A 14,312-nucleotide genomic window follows, 5' to 3' on the forward strand; every position below is an offset into this window, starting at 1 on the left:
TAAACTAGAATATTTTTATTAAGAAAATAAAAAAGCTATCAGTATTAAAGATGCGCATTAATCTGAATAAGTTTAGAAAAATTACAATTTCTTGTAAGAAAGTAAATTTTATTTCGCGGAAAGTAATTTTGCTCTCTTTTTTCTTTTTTTTTTTTACTCTATAAATTGCCGATCAGCACTTTTAATAAGAGCCAGCCAGGGAGGCAAATTTTAATAATAAAAGAAAGCGTTATAATTTTGTATAAGAGAGTGTGAAATTTTATTTTGTTCCTTTACCAAGTGCGGATTATACACGGTTGATTTACAATAAGATTCAAATTTTCGCTTCATTTTCCATTTAATATGACCCAGGAGATTATATAGAAGATGAAAACATTGGCAGGGAGTTAAATCACTTTTAGAATAGATTTGCGTGTGGACTTGTAGTAATCTTGTGCATAATTATACACCTGGGAGTTTTTAAGGGGGAATTCTCTAGTAATTATCCGCTTTTGGATTTGCCCTACTGTTTTATTTGTGAAATAAAAAGAAAAAAAGAAAGAAACGTGACGTAAATCAGTGGAGAAGAAAGTTTTACGCGATTCATTAATTCGAGACTGTCGAATTAACCTCTCTAGAGTGCACTCGCCCCCATAAACGGTTCTTCCATTCGCACATAAACGTCAAATAAACGGAAACTGTTAGAGAACCGTTAGAAATATATAAGTTTTTTTTTTTTTTTTGAGTTTAACATCACAAGTTTTATCGAATCGAATTTTTCGAGTAGTAATCGCTTGGATAGAAAACGTACGCTACTTTTAGCACACATGCGTGATGCGGCCGGAAAGGAAAGGAAAAACCTCATACACTCAACTCAGTTACTTACACTCCCACTACCACTAGCAATAATGCCTCTCATGCTGATCATGATGGTAAGTTGAATTAATTTTTTCCCTTTAAAAATATATTTGGATTTGAATACTTTTCCCCACATTAACTACAACTACAAAGTTTATTTTAAAAACTTTGCATTGTGGTATTTTTTCACGTTTTTCCTTCTTAAAATTCCTCAAATATAACAATAACGGGTGAAAGTAGTGTAAGAAGTTATCTAGCATTCAACAGCATTCAGGCAAACAATTAAATTTTAAAAAAAATCTATTTATAATTTAAAGAAAAATGTCTTTTTTCTAGAATTTTTATATCTTCCATTCTGTAGGGGGTATGAAATATTTTACAGAATTGTTGCATTCTTTTCTAACCTACATGCCTTGGAATTTATCTTTTAAAAAACATTCTATTCTTTGTACATGACAAAGATAAGAAAATATTTCTTACTTAAAAAATAAGTATGTTATTTTATTAATGTTTAAAATCTTGAGAAATCGATGGATTATTTTCTAAATCACTGCTCATTATTTATTATTTAATACAGGTTTTTATTTATATATATGACTATGCACTTTGATCATTTACTATATCTGCTTATGTCATTTAATCTTAACCTATGGGAATTCTACTTATACATATGTCTAGTTGTGTTCTGCTTAAATTTAATAAATTAATTTTTTAAGTACTAAAATATTAATGCATGTTTTAATTATTAGAATATTTTAGTAATCATTTTGCATATTTTATTTTAATAAAGTACCTTTAAAAATTTTGATGAATTAAAAGTAGAAACTTTTGCCTGATTTCAGCGGCAGCTTCTGGAGCAGAAACAACGCTTGAAGAGGCAGACTCCGGGTCTCGTTCAGGCTTCGGATGCTCGTCCGGCTTCTGCCAACTGGAGATCCAGTTCTAGAGAAGAAATTAAACCCTTGATGTCGGGATATAATGTACAGAATAATAACCAAAATATATTACATTGTAAGCATTACTGTATGTTATTGTAAATTGCATTAAAATTATTGTTGTTGCTAAGTTTATTGAGTGAACCGTCATTTTATAGGTTATGATGGACCTCTACAATACTCAATGGTGCCTGGAAATCCTGATGCCATGTCGACCGTTGAAGTTACTCCTGCATTTTCTCCAGAAGAGAAAGATAGAAAGAATTCTCTCATTATCAATTCAGGTGATTATTCTTAATTTCTTTTTAATTTTATTTATTTATTTATTTGGCTATTAAACATGGCTAAATTGATTCAGTTAAAACTTATAAAAATAAAATATTTACAGAATTAGATCAGAAAGTAAATTCTAATGTAATTCAGGAAGATCAGGAAAGCATACCAATAAGTAATTCCCGACCTTCTAGTGGCCTCAGTCCTGATTCCTCAAGCGAAATATGGTCTCATAAGTATACAAAAGAAGAATTATTATCGCCCGTGTTTAGCGAAGAGAATATCAATGGAGATAACACACTAAGGAGAAGAGATTCACCTCTTGCTCTAGTTAGTTTTTTCTGAAAGGAGTTGCTTTTCTTTAAGAACTTTTGTTTATCTCTCATATTATACTATTTGTACAGGTTCACGATGCATCAGATTTTACGTCAGATAGCACGGAAAAGAAAGACGAAGAAAAAGAAGAGAAAGGTCTCGGCAAATTAGAAGAAATGCTAGATAACCTAACTGCATTTGTGATGGAACCGTGTCCCCAGGGAGTGACAGTGAGATGCCGCATCACTAGAGATAAAAAGGGAATGGACAGAGGTTTATATCCCACTTATTTTTTACAGCTTGATAGAGAAGAAGGAAAAAAGGTATTTTTATGTATAAATATTTAATAATTAGTTGCTTTAAAAACTATATTATTGAATAGAACTATTTTTGAAATAAACTTGATACTAAATTTGGAATATTGATTTTATATCAAGTAAATCATTAATCTTTAAGCATTTATATCAAATTTAATAAAATATCCATTTAGGTATTCCTACTAGCGGCACGGAAAAGAAAGAAGAGCACAACTTCCAATTATTTAATTTCCACGGATCCCACCGATCTGTCGCGAGGAGGCGAAGCATTTGTTGGGAAATTACGGTAATATTTGTCACATTCCATATCAGAAATTCATTAAAATATAAAATAAAATTGGTTTTAATTAATAGTAAATCACATTTAAATTACTTAATTTAGATCAAATCTGTTAGGAACAGCATTTACAGTTTACGATTCCGGTGAAAATCCTAAAAAGTCCGGAATTCTTTCGGAAAGAGTTAATAACCGTTGTGAAGTTGCAGCTATCATATATGTTAGTTTTTAAGCTTTTAAAATTCTGAAATATTATACATTGTATAGTAACTTATCGACATTTGTATGATTTCAGGAAACTAATGTATTAGGATTTAAAGGACCCCGTAAAATGACAGTAATTCTGCCAGCTATGACACCTGATCATAAACGAGTCGATATTAAACCCATATCAGTAGGTTGATTATAAAAATTTATATTTTTATTACTGGATATTGTTGTAAATTTAATTCCTATTGTCTAAAAGAACTTAAAATACTTCTATTTTAGGAACACGATACCTTAATCGAAAGGTATAAAAACAAAAATATGGAAAATTTATTAGAACTTCATAATAAGACACCTGTTTGGAATGATGGTAATTATTATTATTTACTTTTTATTAAGATTGTAAAAAGTAAACTGTGCAAAAATTATTTTATAAATAAAGTGTTCTCTCCTAAAAGATATAACAAAAGAACACTTTTTATGACTTTAAATTAAGAGATGATAAAAATATCAAGTAGTGCCCATCAGTGGCCAAGTGGATAAAACCACTAAACATTTGTAGTTGGGCATGGCTCTTTACCTTTCCCTGAAAACTGAAATAATAATTCGAGATGGCCAAGATGAATTTCTGGTTGAAAACAGAAGGAAAGATTAAAATGTGATATGCCGCTGCTAAAACCATCTTGTCAGATATGCAAATGGCATTGGCTATTACAATGTGCAAAAGTAATTATTGACCAGCAATAAACTGGAATTTATTTAATAAGTAATAATGTGAAAGCAGGGAGAAAATGATCTATTATATCTTTGTATTAGGTTCTGAAATTTACCAATAGATGGTGGAATTGTATTTGCAAACTGGCTTGTTATTTACTCTAAATGAAAATAATCTTGTGCATCTGCAGTGATCATTTGTGTGGGATCAATGAACTAAATATAAGAATTATGGAGTCCCTATGATATCTGTTAAGATATATTTTGTTCTTGCTACACTTACATTTATGATATTTCATTCAAAACTGAAATCTCTATTTCTAAGTTTATTTGTACCAATAATGATGATAGTTGAGTTTAATGCCTCAAAAATTATTTGATTGTATTTGAGTGTTTTCCAGAATCTACCATCAAAAAAAAAAAATTATCATTATTTATTCTTATTTTTCTGTAATTGTTTATTATTACAGAAGAAAAAGAATTATTTATAATTTTATAGCATGTTTAATGAATTTTATTTTAAAATAATATTAAATATAAAATATAATTTAGTTAATTTGACATAGATTAAGAATCTGTTAACCTTAAAAAATTTAACTTTTTAAATTTTGTGATTCATATGCATCTTATATACGATGTTTAGAACTTTATAATTGACATATCTTACATAAAAATCAGTCATACATTGAAATGGCAACAAAATATTTTAGCATTTAATGAGCTTAAAATTGTAATACACATATTATGGAATACCTACAAATGCAAACTATCAATATAATAGCAGTCAGATTTCAAGATTTGTTTTGGATGTTTTAAATTGGCTTTTCAGGAGGGAAATTGTAAAAGTTTAATCATTTCTCAAAATCTCTCATTTTCTTCTAGAATATTTAAATTATTTAATAAATATTAATTTAATTATAATTATTAAATTTGATATGAGATAGGGCCTAAAGCCTACCTATAGTACCAAATTATTCAGAATTTAATTTTTAATAAAATTATATTTTATGTAGCTATGCAATAAGATATATATATTAGGAAGTATAATTTTTATGAAAATAAGATGGTAGCAGACTACTTTATCCTACATATTCATAGAATTTATTGTAGACAGGGTGGTCATAATTAAAGTTTTCCTATTTGGAGCACACTGTAGTTGTAACCAATAAGCAGATTGACACCTAAATTTGTATACAGACTGCACAAAGAGTGCAGAAAAGGATTTTGCAAAAAACAAATTCAGTTCAAAAATTTCTGTGGGGGGCACTTTGTGGGAAAATACAGTAAATAACGAAGACCAATCTGGAGAGCAGTTGTAGTGAATTGAAGAACACATTGTTCATTGCCTTTTTACACATGAACAATCAATGGGGTATGCATTGAGCATACCCCCATTGATTGTTTATGTGTAAAAAGCTTACACAGTAAACTACCTCTGCAAGAGAGATATGTCTCTCACAGAACAAATAAATGTGTTTTCATTGTTTTGTTTTGTGTATTTACCTGTAAAGTGCTCGTGATCAGAAGTTTTTGAACTTTTTTTTAAAGCAAAATCATTTCTATATTCTTTGTATAAGCTATATACAAACTTTGATGCCAATTTCCTTATCAGTTACAGTTGCAGTGTGTTTTGAATAGGAAGAGTTTAATTTTAGCCACCCTGTACATGCATTCTATTTCCCATGTGAAAATTTAATTAATTAGGAACATGAAAATAACTTGTTAGACTGAACTATCAGAATTATTTTTTCATCACTTTTTGAAATTAAATTTTCAAATTCTAATTAATTACTGATCTTGAAATCATCCAATTAACTTATTACTGATAAAACAAGCCCATAATAAAATTAATTTTATGTCATTTAAGTGTTTTTGCTACTGTTTTATCCATGTTATTCTAAAGTAAAGAAAGAACAAAAATGTTTAAAATACTTAAAATTCCTAATTTTAATAATATATTCAACTTACTTTAATTCAAACTAATAATAAAATTGCAGAACATCAGAAATATTCAAACAATGTTGTTAGTTTTTCTTGATTCAATAAAATCAACACAGACAACTTTTTTCTCAATTAGTGTAACAAAAATGACAGAAAGTCATTAGTGGTGTTGTCTCTTGACACATCCAATTACTTTTGCTGCTGATTTTGTAGCTGATTGTTTCAGGCAGTAGGTATCAAATACTAACGAGCAATTACTTACTGTGACATCAACACAAACCAGGCTGTAATTTTTATATTTTAATTTAAAAATAAACTTTCTGTATCTGGTTTCAATTTTCACTTATCTAACTCTGTTCTCAAGAAACTTTTGAATTGAAATCACATGATTTCCAGTCCAGGTCAAAAATTTGTATACAGTTAATTGGGGACTCCAGCCTTTAAGTTCTCCATATCTGGTCTTGATCTTCATCTAAATCCATTCTTGAGATTAATGAAGGACAGATGGATGAAGAGACAGACGACAGTGGGAATGTATAAGTCTATTTGAAAGTAGCAGCCGAAAAAGATAGAATAATTGCAAATAACATTATTTTATCCAATGCAATCACTATCAAAAAAACTTAAGAATTACAGCTGTATAAACATTAAATTTTATGTTATAATATATTTATAAATATTAATAAGACTTATTAATAGATTGTGATTATAATTTATGTATAATTTTGACATTTATTTGGACTTATTTTATATTTTAATATATATATAAAATAATACTAGTTAATTTTTAAAAATATTGCATATCTATATATTTTTAAAAAATTGAAATTTTTTTTCTTTGTTTAACAAATAGAAATATTACATATAATACTATTTATTGATTATCAATTTTTCTGCATAATATTTGAAATCTGACCTAATTATGACTTTTATAGTTAAATAGGGATGCCAAATGTCCTGGTTTTTGGCATTATTTATCAGCCTATTTTGAATTTTTCTGGCTGCCATGTTTGCATCCAAAATTAATTGTCTTGATTGAACTGGACAATGTATGAAAGGAAGAACAAATACCACAGCCTCAAATTAGTCCAGCAGTGCAATTTAAAAGTTCTACAAACATTTTTTGGTCTACCCCTAAGGACTTCTACTTGACAAAGATCTTAAGAGTAGGCCAAAAAAACATTTATAGAACTTTTAAATTGTATTGCTGGACTAATTTGAGGCTGTGGTATGTGTTCTTCCTTTTATACATTCTTCCAACTAGAGACAGGATTGCAACTTTTCATTCTTTCCTTACTCTTTGTTATTTTATTTTAATCCTTTGTCTTGTATTGTTATGTAACTATTTTCACTTTTGCTTTCATTGATAACCCTTGCTAGAAATCATGAAAGAAGAAAATATTAGTGTTGTAACAAAAAAATGAAGTGCCATAAATAAAGGATTACTGTAAGGTCATGAGTACAGAATATTCTTTATTTCAATGATATTTCACTAAAAAGACATTTAATGCAGATGCATGTGGACGGCAAAGTTAAGGCAACATTGAATGTCGACAATGGGTTCAATTAATCATCTCTTATAACTGTCAAGGTGAAGAGACAATTGGTTACAGCAGTCATCAACATTCAATATCACCTTAATTTTGACACCCACGTGCACTCATCTTTAAAGAACTTTATCAGAATGTTAATCCTAGCAATTTTTTTCTGTAATTGTAGGAACAGTTTTTAGAATAAAATATCTTTTGCATTTTTCACATTTTAAATGTATTTCTGTTACTAGCAGAGTAAAAATTACATATCCATTGCATGTCTACAGAATTGTCCCTGTTTTCACTTGGAAGCATCCTGGCGTTTTTCTGGAAGAATTCATTTTGTCTCATATTTTATCCCCAAGTACCTGAAAACCGTAAAATTAAAACTTTGTATAGAATAATAAAAGAAATGAATATTCATTAATGTAAAACCTTAGTTATATGTTTTTTGAAGAGCTCATCTAAAAATGAAACATATTACTGGAAATTTCTTTCTTTTATGGACAAACCAGACACAGAATCCTCATTTAAGGGGCAGCTATATTATTCATGTGTATGTACTAATTGTCATTTGTAAAAAAGTTATTTTTAAACAAATTTCAATACAATATTAAATATAATAATAATATTGGAAAAGTAAATACAGTAAATAAAATTTTTGGGTTGCAATTGACCTATAAATTCTCCACTGTCCTCCATCTGTCCGTCTTTCCTTAATCTTGAGAACAGAGATAGATAGATGAAAGATGAGACCAGATATGGAAACCTTAGGGACAGGAGGCCTGAAGATGGTGAACAAGTCCACTTTGAAGCTTAACTCCTGTGCTTTTTGTGAAAGATTTCTGAAATTTTGCAGGAAGGTTTGTGTATTAGGAGATTGATGCTATTAAATTTTGGTGTTTAAAGGTTGAGGGGATGAGGAGATACGGGGGATTGTGTATTGTATTTCCAGTAGGGTCAAACTTAATGAAGATTTTACTCATTATTAGCATTTACAATTTTTTATGAAACTTGTCTCTACCCTCAAAATTAAGCTTTTTGCCATTTTATAATAATTATATAAAAAGTTTTTTTTTTATAAAATATTGTAACAGATGGTATCATATGCAGTTTTAAATATTGTTGCCAGGAAAGTCAAGCAACTCGTTGCTGGATTTTTGTCTTGATCTCTATAAAAGAAAACTGTATGTATAGCATAATAATAAATTAGTTCACAAAATAATAAATTTAATGGAATATTAATATAATTAACATTTCTAATAATATCATTTTGATGTATAATTCAGATTTTACTCTAATGTAATTTACTTCTCCTCAAATTAATGTGATTAAGTTTATCTGTTTATCATATAAAACTGATTTGTCTTTATTTATTATATTCAGTCAATTAATATTTTATGATGAGAAAATTTAATTAAATTGATTTATTTTTTATCTTCATAATATTTCAGGAAATTGAAAAAAAATAAATAATTTAATTTCTTATATAATAATGTATTAACCAAGCCCACATAGTAATAAACAAACAATATCACAAGATTGTAATCAGGTTATAGTATGGTTAGTTGATTGGGCTGCAATTTGAAAAAATTGTAGATGTATAAATTCCCACTGTCATCCACTGTCTGTCCTTAATCTCAAGAACGGAGTTAGATAGATGAAAGTTAAGACTAGATATGGAAAGCTTAGGGACAGGAGGTCTTGATTAACTATATATGAATTTCCAGTCTAGGCCAGAAATCATTTGATTTCAATTCAAAAATTTTCTGCTGAATGGAGTTATGTAGATGACTCTGTTATCATCAGGAAAAGTATGATGTACTGTACAAGGGCAAGATATTACAAATTTCAGATGGACAATACATTTTAAATTGAATAAATTAAGAATATGATTAAAAATTGCAGCTTGACATTGTGACGATGTCACAATAAACAATTATAAAAATATTATTTACTTTGGACTAGAGCAGTGTTTCCCAAACTTTTCAGGCTATTGCCTCATAGTTCATAATTTCTTTAGTCCCCCTTGTTCTTTATTGCCCTTAGAGCATTTCTACCATTCCCTGGGGTGTAGTAACACCCATTTTGAAAACACCGGACTAAAAAAAGACAGTTAAGCTGCCATTTTGTGTTAAATTTAATAATTAGAAATAAGTTAATTAATATAAATTATTCTGGAAGAGATCAATCCAGGATGGGATTCTACCCACAACTCACGATACCATGAAGATGTTGCCAGCTATGCTCTGTTTAATCCTCTCTTACACATCAATTAATTTAGAAACTATCCAGTTTGAGTTCTGCTCTGAGGAATAAAACAAATCTATATATATATATATATTAAAAGTAAAATGTCTCATCCCCACCGAAACTGAAACCCAACACTTTACAAAGAAGCAGTGTGTAATTAGGTCACACCAAGTCACAGGTGAGGTCTAGAATCCATTCCTCAAAAGGACCACCTGTTAACTTCATCTGTGGACTCAGCATGAATTTGTGTAAAGGGTTAACAAAGGGGAAAGAAGGTCTTTTTGTAGGGATAGGAGATACAAAAAGACTTAGCTTTCTCTTCAACTCCAAGTCTGAGTCAAAAGTGATTTGTTTGCTGCTGTAACAACTGTTCTTTAAGTTTGATTTTTAATAACGTTTATCTGAATATATTTTAAAAGCAAAATGTTCAGCCATCACACACAAATAACATAACTTTAAAAATTAATTTGATTTTATTTCTAATTCACTTTCAGTGTAAAGGCCAGAGTTTTAATTATGTTATTATTTTTAGTTTTCATTAATTTTTAGGTTAAATTTATTTTGTAGTAATTTACTTTTAGTTTTTATAATTATTTTTAATAATTATTAATTTGCTATTATTTATTTAATTTTGCCTGCATTTTTCAACCCTTAATTACAATTTTTTTAATTAATTGCAACTCTTTTATTCAATAGTTATGTCACAAAAGAATTGTTTCAACATTGTTTTACACAAAAGATAATCAAATTTAAATTTATTTAATTTTTTTAGTAAATTCATTCATTTTTGTTTTATAAATTTGCCAGGTTTTTAAAAAATTTTTAAAATTTTAATTATAAACGAGTTAGTATTGATTGAATATCTGGCTACCTAGTAATTAATAACTTTGAAATCATTGTATAATTATATTAAATAAATAATTTTGTGATTTCAAAATTATAAGTACAAGATCAATTAACTATTGTTCAAACTAAACTATTGTCTTATTCAAATATTTTATTACTTACTAACTTCAACAGTTGTTCAAAATGAAATCATTCTTGTCACATAAACTGGAATGATTTAACACACCTTTGCATTTCGTAATCTTTCAGGCAAAAATTATACAGATACAGTTAATTGATTTTTGTATCACTCAGTGTATTCAGTTATTCATTTCAATAAATTAAATTTCATTTATGTAATTTATAAAATCATTTATTTTTAAATGTAAACTTACATACTACACTATATCTAAAAATAAATTTTTAAATAATTTCTTTACAGAAACACAATCATATGTCTTAAATTTCCATGGGAGAGTGACACAAGCTTCTGTTAAGAACTTTCAAATTGTCCACGATAATGACGGTAGGTGTAAAACAAGGAAACATTAAACCACAATGGTTTTTTAATATTACATTCCAATTTTTCTGATTTCAGTCGATTATATCGTGATGCAGTTTGGACGGGTGGCAGAAGATCACTTCACCATGGACTACAGCTATCCGATGTGTGCTCTTCAAGCATTTGCCGTAGCATTATCTAGTTTCGATAGTAAATTAGCATGCGAATAGAACAAAGCATATCAATTATTGCATACTGTGATAATCACATGCAGAAGCACATTTTATATCACTTGCACATTGTCTTTCATGTTCAGATTTTTACATATTTTGAGCCTTATAATAAGAAAACTTAAGACAATAGTCAGTTTTTATAAAGTTTTTTCTTAGTTTTATCCGAAAACACAAGTTTTAATTTTATCTGTAAATAAGACAAGGCAATGAAAATGTTTGTTTGTAAAAACAAATTCTTTTTATTGAGGAAACTGCACAAAACTCAATTTTTTATGAATTACAAACACTCAAAGTTAGATTTAATGTATTTGTACAGAATAATACAAAAATTTGTTATTAGATATTTAAAACTGTAAAAAAAAACTGCCCTTATCTGCAGATTCTTGTGCAATATTGTAAATAGTTTGAACTTTAATGATCATTAAATTGTGCCATTTCAATTGAGAAGGTTAAAGAAGAAACATTTGACTATTTATGGAAACAGGTTTAATGCACATTTTAGCATGGCAGCCTTAGCAAAACATTATGGTTATAGCTTTAATTTATATTTATATTAGATAATTTTTTAAAGTTGTAAATATTTTTAGAGTTTGTATATTCTTTGCATGACACCTTATGAGATTCTTAAGAAATTGTATTGATTGACTATAGAATAAAATATTTAAAATAATTGATTCTGTTATTTCTATTGTTTGCAAACAATCAAATCAAGGTGCTTACACAGCCTAAAACATCTTGATCAAACCATCCAATAGTAACTTTCATAACCTAATACATCATTGCTACAAGTTTCCTACTTTGCAATCTCACCAGTTACAAAATATTGTGAATACATATTTTTAAAATTTCTGTAATTTTTATGTACTTTCTGCTGAGCTGCTAGCAACTGTATATTATTTTTTCCACTCTATTTTCAGCTAGAGATTTGTCCTGGTCTGCCACAGACTACTCATAAAACAAAAGATTTTGCTACCCTATTTATGCAATGAAATAAATTTTGTATGATAATGATATTCAAAACCAATATAAATTATAATTTCTAATGCATTATCCATAAATCCAAAAACATACGATTCAAAAATTCCATGAATTTATATAAAGTGTGTCATAAAATTAATTTTCTTATATAATAGAGGGAATTTATAATTATCATCATCATTAGTTTATAGTCATAATTATTTACAACTTACTAAAATTTTTTAATTTGGTTATACAGATGGCTGGATGTATTACAAACAAATAAGCAATAGAAATTCAAAATTATTTTCATTTTAATCAATGATCTAGCAAAGATATCATCAATATGGCTTCAGCCATAAGCACCAATTGATCAAAGCTATCATTTTTTTATTTTATTAAATTGCTAATTTTCACATATAGAGACCATTCAAGTATTACATCAGTAGTTTATGGGAAAGAGGGATTCGTTTGTATCTGCGATGATAGAGGAAGGGTGAGTCTTTGATGATGTAATATAGAATCCGTTGTTTACTTATCTTCCTATAGAATTGTCTGAAAATAATTCCCATGAATTGGAGGATTAACTATTAGGGCCAGTTCGCATCATCGCAGTTTCAACGTGAAAATTAGGTGGTGACGTAATCTCTAGTGGTTGGAGAGAGAATTCGCGGTTTTCTATATTGATAAATGTAAAAAACCGGCGCTTACCGGTAAATTTGTATTACGTAATTTTCCGATTCGAATGCGAGCATACCGCTGGTCCGATAAGAAGAAGGGACTGTTGTGGAAGGAGTTGAAGTAATTCTATCAAAAGTAGTCGTTGACCTCCTCCCGGAAGAGAGGATGGTCAACAACTACTCATTAATATTGGTATACTATTAATATTTGAAAAGTGATCCGTGTTGGATAAGTAATGGCCCCGCATGCGATCGAAGCTGCTAACATTAACGTCTAAAAGACTTCATATAAAACTTGTTTAAATAAAAACTATCTTGTAAAAATGCTTGAATAATTGCTTTTCCGTGATAATAAAGTGTTTAAATTTTGGCAACAGACTATAAATTACATGGAAAGTGTGTTCTCGTAAATGTTGCGTTTATGGGAAAATTATTGGGCTGCATTTGAAAAAATTGTAGACCTATAAATTCCCACTGTCGTCACCTGTATGTTCTTCCTTAATCCCGAGAAAGGAGTTAGATATATGAAAGTCAAGACCCGATGTGGAAAGCTTAGTGCACGAGCCCCAGATTAACTACCCTGTATATACGAACTTCCCGTTTAGAACGGAAATAATGTTACCTTCGATTCAAAATTTCCCCGGAGTTAGATATATGACCGACAAGACTCTATTGCTAACAGAAAAAAGTATAGCAGGACCACCACTAAAAGAACTGAGAACATTGTGATGAAAAGTTGCAAGTCACAATAAATAACCGCTGGTTACAATTAGTTTGGTTTATTTGATTACGACAACGCGACACGTGAGCGATCTTCCAAGGATGATGCATCGCGGAAGTTTCAAATCGGCCACTGGTTGGAAATATATCAAGGCCTTTACTATTATTATTGTAATAACATATTTAGAATTTCTTATACGATAGCTTCCTAATCAAAGTAACACTAATTAAATTTTCATAATCCGATAGGCATGGAGCAATGTTTTTTCTGACACTTCTTACAGAGTGTTTCGATTATACAAATTAAATTCATGCCATTTTCTGAAATAAAGTGAAACGGTACGGCAAAATTGTTGCATTTCTTCTTTCTATAGTAAAAAATTATTTTTTAAAAGGAATTTAAAGGGCACTTAATTATAGAACGTAAGAGAAAACGTGTCGAATGGTCTTCACATTTATTTTCGCAGTTTGTGTCGGTGATATAGAAAATGAAAATTTATATTTTTTATAAAAATTAATTTTAATAATTTTATACTTTTAGAATAAAATATTTGCTAGATTTGTGACGTCAACAATTCAATTTTCACAATTGTTGAGAGGTTCTCTGTTGAAGTGATTTCGAGGCGATTTGTGCAATTCGTTAGAAAATGATTAAGATTTTCGTTGTTTTTACGATTATTTTCGTATTATTTCCGAGTGAAAGTAATACAAAAGGAATATTTTGGACCGGACGCGACAACATTCGCAGACGAGTGAAAAGGTGTAAAAATTCAGATTCGATCCCAGCAATCGAA

General features: G+C 28.9%; 1 protein-coding gene and 1 long non-coding RNA gene across 5 annotated transcripts in view; one reads left to right on the plus strand and one right to left on the minus strand.

Moving 5' to 3' along the window:
* The window catches only part of ktub (Tub domain-containing protein ktub), a 37,221-nt gene extending 25,386 nt beyond the window's left edge, over positions 1-11,835 (plus strand). For all 4 annotated transcript variants that reach the window (XM_067264799.1, XM_067264798.1, XM_067264797.1 and 1 more), the window contains 10 exons: positions 1,680-1,848; positions 1,931-2,056; positions 2,161-2,375; positions 2,450-2,683; positions 2,851-2,963; positions 3,060-3,174; positions 3,250-3,348; positions 3,444-3,531; positions 10,869-10,952; positions 11,025-11,835. In XM_067264799.1, the coding sequence (XP_067120900.1) occupies positions 1,680-1,848; positions 1,931-2,056; positions 2,161-2,375; positions 2,450-2,683; positions 2,851-2,963; positions 3,060-3,174; positions 3,250-3,348; positions 3,444-3,531; positions 10,869-10,952; positions 11,025-11,158 (1,377 nt within the window). In that variant the 3' untranslated portion in view covers positions 11,159-11,835. The remainder of the gene's footprint in view (positions 1-1,679; positions 1,849-1,930; positions 2,057-2,160; positions 2,376-2,449; positions 2,684-2,850; positions 2,964-3,059; positions 3,175-3,249; positions 3,349-3,443; positions 3,532-10,868; positions 10,953-11,024) is intronic.
* Positions 1-14,312, minus strand: part of LOC136970371 (uncharacterized) — a 56,049-nt gene that overhangs the window by 25,484 nt on the left and 16,253 nt on the right. Inside the window, exon 2 of the long non-coding RNA XR_010879974.1 lies at positions 1,631-1,779. This is a non-coding gene — a long non-coding RNA (uncharacterized lncRNA). The remainder of the gene's footprint in view (positions 1-1,630; positions 1,780-14,312) is intronic.

This window comes from Centruroides vittatus, unplaced genomic scaffold (assembly GCF_030686945.1).
Source record: "Centruroides vittatus isolate TY-2023 unplaced genomic scaffold, ASM3068694v2 contig_193, whole genome shotgun sequence".
Taxonomy (NCBI): domain Eukaryota; kingdom Metazoa; phylum Arthropoda; class Arachnida; order Scorpiones; family Buthidae; genus Centruroides; species Centruroides vittatus.